Source organism: Lissotriton vulgaris, chromosome 9, assembly GCF_964263255.1.
Source record: "Lissotriton vulgaris chromosome 9, aLisVul1.2, whole genome shotgun sequence".
In the NCBI taxonomy this organism is placed as follows: Eukaryota; Metazoa; Chordata; class Amphibia; order Caudata; family Salamandridae; genus Lissotriton; species Lissotriton vulgaris.
Window position 1 is genome coordinate 677,438,531 of NC_141697.1, and position 12,434 is coordinate 677,450,964.

Here is a 12,434-nt window from a genome sequence, read left to right on the forward strand (position 1 = left end):
GGGGCGTCCATGGCTTCCCTGGGAAATATTCCTTTACATGAAATTTGTAAAGCCGCCACATGGACAACAACACATACATTTACAAAACACTATTGTGTAGATGTACATTCAAAACAGCAAGCTGCTGTAGGACAGGCTGTTCTCAAAACTCTTTTTCAGACTGCTGCAGCTGACACGGGTAGCCACCGCTAAGGGAGATACTGCTATACATTCTATGCACAGATATGAATTCAGCAGCCCACATGCCTCGAACGGAATATGCTACTTACCAGTATGCATCTGTTCTTGGGATGTAGGGCTGCTGACATTCATATCGCCCACCCACCTCCCCGGTGCCTGTCGCAGATGCAGCATTCATTCTTTGCATGGACATCTCTTACTGTACTTTACTCCATCTCTGCCACAATGGCGAAAACAATCTGAGGATGGAGAAGATGCCCATGCGCACTGTAGTCCAGGGGAGGAGCCACCTATCTTGTGATACTTCGAAGACTCTTCCAGGACAACAATGTGCAATCATCCGGACCCAACACTAGGCGGCTATCTATGCACAGATATGAATGTCAGAAGCCCTACATGCCAAGAACAGATGCATACTGGTAAGTAGCATATTCCTTCTCAATCCCCACTTGTCCCAGGGGTCTGGATATAGACAGCGGGGCAGAGGCCTTCGGGGCTCTGCCACGACCCGACAGCCACGGCCGCCGCTCATGGAACCCTCTGCCAGCTGCTCATTAACTCGAGGCCGGAGATTTCGGGCCCGATCTCTCCACGGCTCCTCTCCGTTCCGGAGCCTCCGCACCAGTGTCTGTCGGCGCACGGCGCCACAGCGGAAGTACCGCCTACCTTCTGCTGATCGTTGCGGGGAAAAAACGGATAATTGGATGGATATTTAAGGCGGTTTTAGGCCTTCAGAGCCCGGAGCTTCACCACCTCGCCCGGTGGTACGGAGTCTTAACTCTGTTGTACTGTGGTCGATAGGGACATTGGTTTCCCTGTGTTCTGACTAAGACCACTCGGTGACCACTCTTCATCAGAACAAAGATAGGTTTCGCCATTGGCAATACCTGAAAAGGTTCATTCTTGACCTAAATGATGGAAAAACAGATTTGATTTTAGTTCTCTCCTTCTGATTCCCCACATGTGGCCCAGAAACTTTGCAATTGCACAGGCGAATAGGGATCTTGCATCGGATTTTAGAATACGTAAAGCTACTCTATGATCTCTGATTCCCAGCTGTTTGCAAATGTAAGTTAGCCATTTTCTTCTAGGGGCAAAGTATGTTTGGCAATCCAAAAACACGTGGCCTAGGGATTTAGTTGGGTAGGGACAGCAAGGATAGCCCTTATTTCGAGCTGCGTTGCAACACCATGAGTGCGTAAAATAATTCAGGGAGAGTGAACCATGTCTGAATTGGATATAAAGCTTTCTGTCAGCCGGCATCAGAATGAGGTTGAGAAAGCCTTTCAGGGAATGCCAAGAGTTTGTAATCTAAGAATTCCGCTGTTAGTCTACCCAGCCTATTTTCCCTAAGCTAATTCTCGGCTACCCAGTCCCAATACATGTTATTTAGTTGCTTTTTAGTCAGCGGTTCTAAACCATTAGCTCTACCCCCCCTTTACACCAATATAAAGTGGGTTTTTTATGTTCCTAATCCAACCCTTCTTCTTGAATGTGTCTAGGGTGCAAACTTCCTCGAGCGGACAGTTCAGGGGTCAAAGCCAGTCTCCGCCAGAAAAGAAGCAGACAGAGTTTTGCTAGATCTATTACAGATTTGACCCCCATTTCTAGTTTAAGAGGGAGAAGTGGTGTGACTGAGGGGAGTGATACTAAGTTCTTAAGAAACTTGTGTTCCGTCAGTGTGAGATTTTGCTTCTAGGACTACCTTCAGCAAGTTGAACCCCCAGGTATTCAAAGCTACTCACCCTCTCTAGGGGAGTGTTACATAGGATAAGACCTTTAAGCGATTTGCAGGAATAACTTCAGCTTCCTTCCATGAGTCTGGGATTGGTGCCCCTCCTGCAATAGCATTGAAAAGTGCCAGTATATAGTTCGACCAGTTTTTAACATGACAAAACACATCCTCTGGGATTCTGTCCTGTATAGGAGCCTTTGCTGGTACAATGGCCTCAATTGAGGTCACAATTTCCTCTTGGCTAAAAAGAACTCTTGCTGTATTCAGAGATAAGTCTAAGATGGGTATCCTTTGAATATAGCAAGAGGTAGTGGTGTAGAGGGCACCAAAGTGCTCTTCCCAAACACCAGCTGCGATATTATTAGCTTTCGAAGAGTAATTTTTTGAGTTCCCCTCCCAACAAGAGTCAAAATTTCCTAGAGTCTTTCTCGGAGCAAGCCTCCCTGATTTGCCTCCACTTTTCCTCATCCCACTTGCTCTTGGCCTTTGCTACGGCCGATTTATACAGCCTCCTTAATTCCTGCACTAAGGGCATATTCTTGGTTTTAATGGCTTTAGTAAGTTGAGCAAGGAAAAAGCTGTTCTCTGATGCCTCCTGTACTTGGTAAATTTGGGCTGCGGGTCTCAATCATCAAGATGCACCTGACAGCCGTTACAGCACATAGAAAGTGTCTTACTCAAACCATTTTTTTTCTTTTCTTTACACAGTCGCTATCCTAAAGGGCTTTCTAAAGGGAAGTGAAAAATTGTTTTGTTCAGTAAAAAAGTACTCTTATTGGTCCACCCTTTGGGTCTATCGCTAAAGCTTTGTTACAGTACCAGAAGGTAGTCTTTCCAGTGGTTGTCACTTTTGTCATCGAGTTAGTGATATACAAACATTGTTCTCTCATAAACCTTCACAATTTTTTCTTGGAAACTGGGTGGGAATGAGAATGAAAAATTTCCTAGCTAGGGTAACGGAAAGTTTCAATTCTATTAAGGACTCTGAGGCGAGGATTATGCCTTCTTTCTCCACTTTATTAACAGCAGCGAAGATATAAGAAGACTACATTTCCCATGAAACAATGGGGAAAGGGTAGTCAAACAAAACTGATGGTAATAAACAATCACAGAACATAATCCGTGTCCAATCAGAGCCCAGACAGGTCTCTATAGTCCCTCAACAGTGTCCTCTCTTCCTCTTTCGGAGAGCGTAGTCAGCTTCTCCTCGCTCTTCAGGAATCGGGCCTGAGGACAAGGAAAACATATTACCACAGAGGCACTGAACAGTCATCACCTGCAAGAGAACAGTGCAAGTCCAATTATGAACATTTAATGAAAATCACCATACGTAAGCAGATAAATTACTTACTGTCATACGGGGAGGGACTTCCTCCAACAGAGAGAAGGGCGGGATAATCCTCGCCTCCGAGTCCTTAATAGAATTAAAACTTTCCGTTACGCTAGCTAGGAAATTTTTCATTCTATGTCAGGACTGGAGGCGAGGATTATGCTTGTTCAAAGCTTGCCCACAACCACTGAGCCATGTTCAAGACTGGTTTGAAATAAAACCTCTAGAACGTGGAATCTGAGGACCAGTCAGCGGCATTGAGAATGTCCTCCAAACGGGCTCCTAGACTGAAAGCCTTCGAGGCCATGGCTCCTCTCGCGGAGTGAGCCCCAAACTGAGCAAGGCTAATGGCAGCCTCCTGCATCACCCACCGAACCCATCTGGCGATGGTGGGGGAGGAAACCGCCTTAAAAGGCTTCTGAATGGAAATGAGAAGCTGCCTTTCCCCAGGCGGGCGAAGCTCCTCTGTCATCTCCTCGTAAGCCTTGAGGCAACGGACCACACAAAGCTTCGGGGAGTCCGGGAACTCCGGATATGAAATGGATCTGGTATAGCATTTAGTGCGCCTGAGCAACGTAAAAGTCACCCCTTCCGGAGTAAAAATTCTGCTAGTAACGTCTAATGCACGAACGTCTGACACTCTCCTGCAAGACACGAGACATAGAAGCATGGCCAGTTTTGCCGTCAACTCCTTCCTGGAAAGGTACCTATTCTGTTGCCAAGACGGAAACAAGTTAAGAACCTGGTTAACATACCAGAGCGCGGAGTAGCGGGGCTCAGGAGGAAGGGAGAGGCGAATGCCGCGCAGCAAGCGACAAACCAGGGGATGTTCTCCCACAGGAGCGCCATCCACCGGGACATGGCCAGAGGATACAGCCGACCGGAAGGTATTAACCGATCGATACGCAAGGCCGTCGGAGGCCAACCGAGCTAAGAAATTCACAATGTGGATAGCTTCCGCGACCACGGGATCAAGACCCCGTCGCATACACTAACGGGTCCATCTGTTCCATGCGGATCTGTACCTTTTATCCGTACTGTCCGCCCATGCCTTAGAGATGAAGGACTCAGCCTCTCGCGAAAGGCCTGAGGCTTCCCATCTACTCCTGAAATTCGCCATGCCATGAGTCTAGGAGAGTTGCTGGCCACCAGCGGATGAGGAATCCCTGTCTGACTCAACAGGAGAGTTGGAAAGTGGGGGAGTAGGATTGGAAAATCCCAGGAAAGTTCCAGAAGAACCGGAAACCACACTTGGGACCTCCACAACGGGGTGATGACCACCAGTTCTGCTGCCTGCCTTCGAACTTGCGCCGTCAGCCTTGTAATCATCGCAAAGGGTGGGAACTCATAGCCCTGCTCCACACTCCAGTCCTGGAAGAAGGCGTCCGTGGCCGCCGCCAGAGGGTCCAGCCGCCAGCTGAAGAACCGTGGAATTTGATGATCCAGCCGGGACACAAAGAGGTCCACTGAAAACGGGCCCCAAAGGCCACTCAGACTCAGAAAAACCGCCGAATCCAGAAGTTAAAGACTGGAATCCCGAAAATGCCGAGACTGAAAATCTGTTTCCAGATTGTCCTTGCCCGGGAGATACTCCGCCGTGACGGAGACCTGGTTCTCAAGGCAATATTGCCAGAAACTGGTCGCCATGTCTGACAGAGCCTTCGATTTTGTGCCCCCCAGATGGTTGATGTAGCGAACCGCAGAGATGTTGTCCATCTTCAGAAGCACGCATGACTGCACAGAAGCACACAGGACTGCACAGCGTCTTTCGTCCAACAACGCACTGCAAAGGGCCCGCCAACAGCTCCAAACAATTTATGTGTAATTGTTGTTCGTCGGGTGACCACAACCATCCTGAAGAGAGGTCGCCGCATCTGGCCCACAACCGAGTCGGCTGGCATCCGACTCTATTATCATGTCCGGAGCGGAACCGAAGATTGCTCTTCCATTCCACGCTTCCATGTGGTCCAACCACTGCTGAATCTCTGAACTCTCCTCGATGGACAAAGAAACCTTGTGAGAGTAGGGGAACCCCTTGCGCAGGAAGAACCCTTTGAGCCGTTGTAGGGCCCTGTAATGGAGCGGGCCCGGAAAAATGGCCTGGATGGAAGAGGACAGAAGGCCTACCACTCGAGCCAGCTGTCGCAGGAAGATCTGCTGTCTGGTAAGGGTCCGACGAAGTTCGTGCCGAATCTTGGTCACCTTTCTGCCCGGAAGACTGAAAGTGGAGACCGTAGAGTCTGTGACGAATCCCAAGAATGTAATGTTCTGCACTGGTTGCAACAGGGATTTCTTTTCGGTGATTATAAACCCCAGATCCTGCAGGAGGGAAACCGCCATCTGCAGCTGCTGGGATAGGCGGTTGGGACAGGACGCCATCAAAAGAAGGTCGTCGAGATAGACTATCATCCGCACCCCCCTGGACCAGAGGAACTCTACCACGGGTTTCAGGACCTTGGTGAAACATCAAGGGGCCGAGGACAGGCCGAACGGGAGGGATGTGAACTCGTAAGTGTGCCCTCCCCAGCGGAACTAAAGGAAACGCCGATGAGGCGGAAAAATGGGCACCACCAGGTACGCATCCTTGAGGTCCAACCTCACCATCCAATCTGAGGGCCGGAGGACATCCCAGAGGAGATGGATCCCCTCCATTTTGAAGTGGCGGTAAACCAGCCATTGATTGAAATCGCTCACATTGATCACCGCCCTCATGCCACCATCCATCTTGTCGACGAAGAACACATTGCTCAAAAAACCCCGGGGATGTCGGGAAGTGAGAACGATAGCGCCCTTCTGGAGCAGAGACCGGACTTCCCCAAGACGAGAGTCTTGCTCTGAAAAATGAATAGGGTGTGGGGGAAACGGTTGAACCGGGGACCCCTCGAACTCTAACTGAAAACCCCTTACAGTCTGTAGCACCCATGCATCTCGTGTGACGGACAACCAAGCATGAAAATGTCGAGCCAAGCGCCGCCCACGTCTTGAGGGGAAGATGGGAGAACTCCCACCTGGGCTACAGGCTGCTGCTCCTCCACGATATCCACGTCCTTTACCCCGCTTTCCTCTGGTGGGGTAGAAGTTGCCGAACCTTGACTGGTCCTGGTACTGTTGGGAGCCTCTTTGGTTGTTCTGGCGTTGTTGACGACTGGCCCCTCCCTCGGCCGGCCCCGCGAAAAACACGGGGGACCACTTTTCTGATGGTGAACTGCGCTCGGTCTAGGGAAGTAAAAGTGTTCACAAATTTACCGAGCTCCTTGACGAAGGGCTCGCCAAAGAGGCCTCCTTCGGCGACGGCTCCCGCCTCCGAGTCAGCCAGGTCCCCCAACTTCGGGTAAATTTTGATGAGCAGGGACCGTTGACGCTCTGTAGACAGAGCACAATTCGCATTTCCCAGAAAGATGACCACCTGTTGCACCCAACCAGAAAGGGTTTCGGGGGAAATGATCGAGCCGGACTCCTTCGCTTCCTCCGCCATATCAAGAATTTTTGTAATGGAGCCCACGGCGTCCAAGAGTTTATCCTGGCAGGCCATCCAGGATCTATCTATCCCCTTCTTGGGGTCCCTTATAAACTTTTGAAGGAAGGTGCCCATCCGCGGGTCAATATCGGGTGTTAGAGCCACCTTGCCCTCCGACGTGGGGCAGGGACATTCCGCTCGAAGGCAGTTACGTGCCTCCTTCTCCAAAGGGCACCGAATATGTGCCCCACATAAGCCGCCACTTTGTCTGCGGGGGCCCAATCTGAGGAACGCGGATGGACAATGTCATTAGGGTCCAACATGTCTGCGGTAAGTGGGAGGGGTCCCGCGATGCTCCCGGAAGAGGCTGGGGAGGTGCGGCCGCAGGCAGGGATGGACCAGTATCAGGGGTAGGGGGAACCTTAGCCGGCAAAACCGGGCGACTAGCCATAAAGGCCAGTCTAAGGCCATCAAAAGCATCCCCATCCACACCCGCATCACGGGGCCTTTTAGGTGGTGGGGAGCTAAGGGGGTCTTGAGCAGAGGTAGAAGGTAACTGGGAACCCAGGGAAGCGATCTGCTGGGAAATCTTCGTGAAGGCCTGCTCTATCTGGCGCGACAGCCGATCTTCAAGAGGGGAGATTGCTTTGTCATCAGCCTTATAGATGGAGGTATCCACCGCCTCATAGAAAGCATCCCCCCAGGGCATATCCGGTAAGGGGTCCTCCTCCTCCTGATAATCCTCCTCATAGTATTCCATGCTGACACCCAAAGGACTACGTCAACTAATGAGGAGAGCGCTCTGGCCTGGTAAGGCTAAGCTATAAAAGGCTAGGTGGCAGCCCCAAGAATTGTACAATGCGCAGCAACGCAAAGCTTTGAAGGGTTCCTAGCCCAGGTACAGCGCTGGACAACAATCAGTAAATCCCTTCGGACAGGGAAACATGTCTGGGTAATGTCCCTGCAGTGCCCCAAGTAATACAAGACCTTATCAGGCGTTATGGGAAAGCAGAATACAGCTCTGCCTGAACGATTGTTCTGGGCAAGGCTGAAAAACGGCTGAGCAAAAACACCCCAAGCCGCTTACAATACACCGACACCGGCGTCACCCTCAGACCTTGAGCTGGAAACGGTGCACGGGCGATGTTTGAATGCTCTGCCAACGAGATCAAACACACCAGCGCCAAGCCGCGTAGGGACAGGAGACCGTGCCTGCGGCCTAACCCTGACAGCGTAACCCACACGCTGACTGAGTTCCACACACTGAAAGAAAAAAAGCGAAATAAACGCGCACGAAGGCGCTCATACGGACGACAGCGGCACAGAGCCGCCGCGACGACTCAATCACAAAGTACAATGCACAGCAATAACAAAATATGAGCACAATCGCGGCAAATAGCCCAGCAAGATAGCGCAAAGCCGCGCACAAGAAATAATTATCAATCGACAACATAGGTAAACAATTAAGCACAAAACAGGTAAAAAAACACTGAAGAGTACTTAACTTGTTGCGTAGCAGCGAAGGAAGAGAGGACACTGTTGAGGGACTACAGAGACCTGTCTGGGCTCTGATTGGACACTGATTATGTTCTGTGATTGGTTGTTACCATCAGTTTGGTTTGACTACCCTTTACCCATTGTTGCATGGGAAATGTAGTCTTCTTATATCTTCGCTGCTGGTAATAAAGTGGAGAAAGAAGGCATAATCCTCGCCTCCAGTCCTGACATAGAATTCACAAAGGCTCCTTTCCACAATAGTGTCAGATTTTTATATAAACCACACCGTTTCCTTGCCGACCTTCTTACAAAATCCTTCTCCAGATACAGCTAATGGAACTTTCCATACCCTGGATGTCCCAAAAGTGCAAGGTTCTAGCTAGATAAAACCATGAAAATCAATGAAGATCATGTGAAAGAAACAATTCCTTGCTTATAATCCTTTTTTGGTTAAAGGAAGACGATTCAGGTGTTGATGGCAATGTTGCTCCAGGTCTGGGGTTTGTAGAAGTCCTCCTACCATCTGATCTGTACCTTATTGAATTTCTTCAGCTACAGGTTGGCATTGCCCATTTTACTGGCTTAGCTCTTCCTGGCTGAGGTGGTCATGTTTTTTTCAGTGTGGTCTCTAGGAGTCATTTCTAACTGTATTGTAGGTGAATCACCTAGTCCTGAAGATTACCTGGGATTTGAGAGTAGCCTTTGTAGTGATGGGTGACATGGTGGGTTGAACTTCAGCATGAAAAAATAGTACTGTGTGCAGATTAATTATATGTTCTGCTGTCCTTGACTTCGCCTCTAGAAGGTTTACTGTAATAGTTTATACTGTTTACAAGTAAGTTATGGTACCTTCTGTTGCAGCAGCTTCTGTGAGGAACACTCCCAGGATTAATTATCGTTCAACTTCACTCCCAACATGTTGGATTTAATAGTAAGAGTATTTTTCTTCTGATTTGTGCAGGTTGTTGAGTTGTTGAACCAAGCAGCTTTGGCTACTAGCAACGATGGCAAAATCACCATCCTCAAGCAGGTAAGCACTTTTATCTCTGAAATGTAGTAGTTTGAAGGGGTCTTGGAGTACTTCCTACTTGCTTCTCAGTGGCCCCAAAATCCCTGTGTAGTCCAGACATCTTAATGTATGCTGTTGCATGGTTGAATTTAGAAGGCTGCATCAGAATCACATGCAAGCCTAACACTGAATTCATGGGATGGTGCCCGAATGTGAACCCTGTGCGTTGATGTCCACCACCATGGGCATTCTTTTATTCTGTGGTTGTTATATTTATTAGCTCCTGCTATGCCAGAAAGCGAGAAATGATTTTGGGCATAGGTGCACCCTAGGCCTACCAGGGGCTGCAGCATGTATTGTGCCACCCCTGGTTTGCCTTCCAAACTGACACCACAGGTCTGTTCACACAGCCTGTGTAAGGTGGTGTAATCACCCCTTACTTACATATAGTATACCTATATCTATATACATATATAGACACATATACACCTATAAGCCACTCCTAAGGCAGACCTCGACAATCCTGGAGGTAAAGTGCTTGGTTTTATTTGAGAGGGTGTCCTAGCATGAGCTGAGCCCCTCTGCAGCTTTCGGAACCATCTCCTCATAGCTGTTCTATGATATAGCCATACCATATACTCTTAAGTGCATTATAATCCTCGCGGTTAATGTTAATTTTGGTTTGGCTTTATCAAAACATGTCGTGTAAGGTGTCAAACACTTTGGAATACTAACCCCCGCAGGTCCTGGTGGCGGGGGAAGCATTCCACCCTTTTAGAGGGAGAAGAATCGTAGCTACTGGTTTACCCGGTTAAAGTTGAACAGAGCCTCAGCATCACAAAATGGACGCTGCTGCCACAGACACGGGTCTGCCCTCCTGCTACGAAACTCCGGCAGGGGAGGCCTGGACAATAGGTTTGCTGTTCAGGGAGGTGCTGGCATCTCCTCGACAAGCTCTTAGTGTATTGGGGCAAGGAGGGCTGCATTCAGTGAATGCTTTCCAGACATTGCCTGGGGCACACAAGGTGCTCCATGCATTTCCCAGTTCAAACCAGTTGCTGGGGCACTCAGCCCCAGCTCTGGTGTAAGCATGGGCGAATTTTGCGGATCTCGCGTTCGCGAATTTTGCGGATTTGCGAACTCGCAATCCGCAAAATCCGCGAATTCCCGCGAATTTGCGGATTTTTTTTTTGTGTGTTCGCCCGTGTTTCTGCCAGTTCGCGAGGGTTTTTACAATTTCGCAATTTGCGAACTTACCTGTCGGGTCGCAAGTTTTGCGAACTTGTTGTTTCTACGTGTCCAGCCTGTTTGGGACACTCTTCTTCATCACTGCCACTCTCTGTCACCACTGCCACTCTCTGACTACTCATGCCACCCTCTGGCCCACCCATGCCACCCTCTGTTTCATCACCACACCCTCTGGTTGTCCAGTGTACATTATTTTCGGCAAAGCAAAGCACACCTTCCCTGCCTCAAGTGACCTGAATTAATTTGGGGCTGATTAATGTGTCACAGAATATTTTTTTAGCTGGCACCTGCTTCCTTAGTGCGCCCTGATTAGTGATCTTTTGCACTTGCTAAGTGCTTTCATTGTTGCAAAATTAGTTACAACACCTGCCCTGCCCCAACTGACAATAATGAATTAGGGGCTGATTAATGGATTTTAACTTCCAGCCTGGCTCCTGCTTGTCTCCCTTAGCTGTAATTCAGGACCTTTGTGGCATATGTGTAACTATTCTGAGGTTCAGAGCAGGGTCACATAATAGTTGCAACTGGCAACTGAACTCTGGAGGGGCCCCTCAGGAAGCACTACAGGAAATGGCTACTAATGATGAGCCTGAACTTTTGAACCTGGCAAGTAGTTTCAGTTTTGCTAAGATCGTATTTCTGCAATTTAGCACTTATTCGCGGGGCGCGAAGTTGTACTGGGAAGCCGCGAACTCACGCGAACAGTGCGAGCAGTGCGAGCAAAATCCGCTGCTCGCGGATTTGCGGATTTTGCGGGAGATTCGCGGATTGCGGATTTCCCGAAAATCCGCAAAATCCGCGAGCGAAACGGATTTTCCGCCCATACCTACTCTGGTGCGAAACTGGACAAAGGGGAAGGGGTATAACCCCCCCACCTCAGGTCCACCCATAGGGAGACCTTAGAGTTAGTCCAACCCCTAAACTTACTAGAAGTATAGAACCCCAGTCCCTAGGACTTTAGATTACCCTGGACGAAACTCTGCAACATATATCCTGGACCTTCGACATTCCATTTTGACTGGAAGATGGAAAAAATCTCCCTTGTGGTCAAGGAGTGACCACCCTGTTCAAACAGGCACCAGCAGCATCTTTGCCGGTCTGCATTTTCGAGGCTCCTGCCGGATCCCAAAGAATCTCCGACACAGGACTTCCAGACATCTCTGACCCCGACCTTCGTTCACAGCAAAGCTGAGACCCATGGTGGACACGAGAGAAGTGGGACCGGAACTCCTGGACATCCTGCATTTTGCTACCTGCACCAACTTCCCAAGGTATCCCGAAGTTGTGCATTGGGGTGCTTGAAGCCCCAGCCCGAGCACCTTTTGCACCGAAGCTCAGAGGCCTACACTGCACGAGTGTCCCGTGGGCCCGCTTTGTGCATTTCAGCTCGACGTGTCTTCGCGGTTCCTAGTCCGTTGGCTAGTGAGTCCCTAAGAAGACCAACCTTTGTTCCAACTTGCTTTCCTGGTTGCTCCAGATTTGCTCCAACTTCCCTGCAAAGGAGAATTTCCACAGACCTTGCTCGTCTGCACCAAAGTTAATCTCTACATCCTGCGTGGGTTGAGTTTGCCAAGGCTTGTTGGGTCCCATCCAGATACCGACACCGCAGTCAAATAGATCCTTCGTGGGACAGCTCGTATCCAGCTCCTGGTACATGTCGATGCCTCCTGGATCTCGTGGCTGACGAGACAAACTTCACCTTTTCACCTGAAATCACCCGACATCTGGTGGCATCTTTCTATCGCCGCCCTGGTCACTGGTTAGTGGCCCAGACTCTGTCTCCCCTGCTTTCAGGTTCTTCACATCTCCGATCCACCCTTGGATCCACCCGGACACTTTTCCTCTGGTCACCTGCAGCACTTCTTCGCAGCTCTCCATTGGAATTGACGACGAACCCCTACACGAATAGACGCCTATGCACCCGGCTTCCCTGGGTGAAGTAGTGTGGCTCACTGGTTAGAGGCGGCAGACCCGAGAG

At 49.7% G+C, this 12,434-nt stretch overlaps 1 protein-coding gene across 3 annotated transcripts in view; it reads left to right on the top strand.

The window, feature by feature from the left end:
* The window catches only part of SYMPK (symplekin scaffold protein), a 1,074,905-nt gene that overhangs the window by 57,693 nt on the left and 1,004,778 nt on the right, over positions 1-12,434 (top strand). For all 3 annotated transcript variants that reach the window (XM_086938396.1, XM_086938395.1, XM_086938397.1), the window contains one exon: positions 9,161-9,229. In XM_086938396.1, the coding sequence (XP_086794522.1) occupies positions 9,161-9,229 (69 nt within the window). The remainder of the gene's footprint in view (positions 1-9,160; positions 9,230-12,434) is intronic.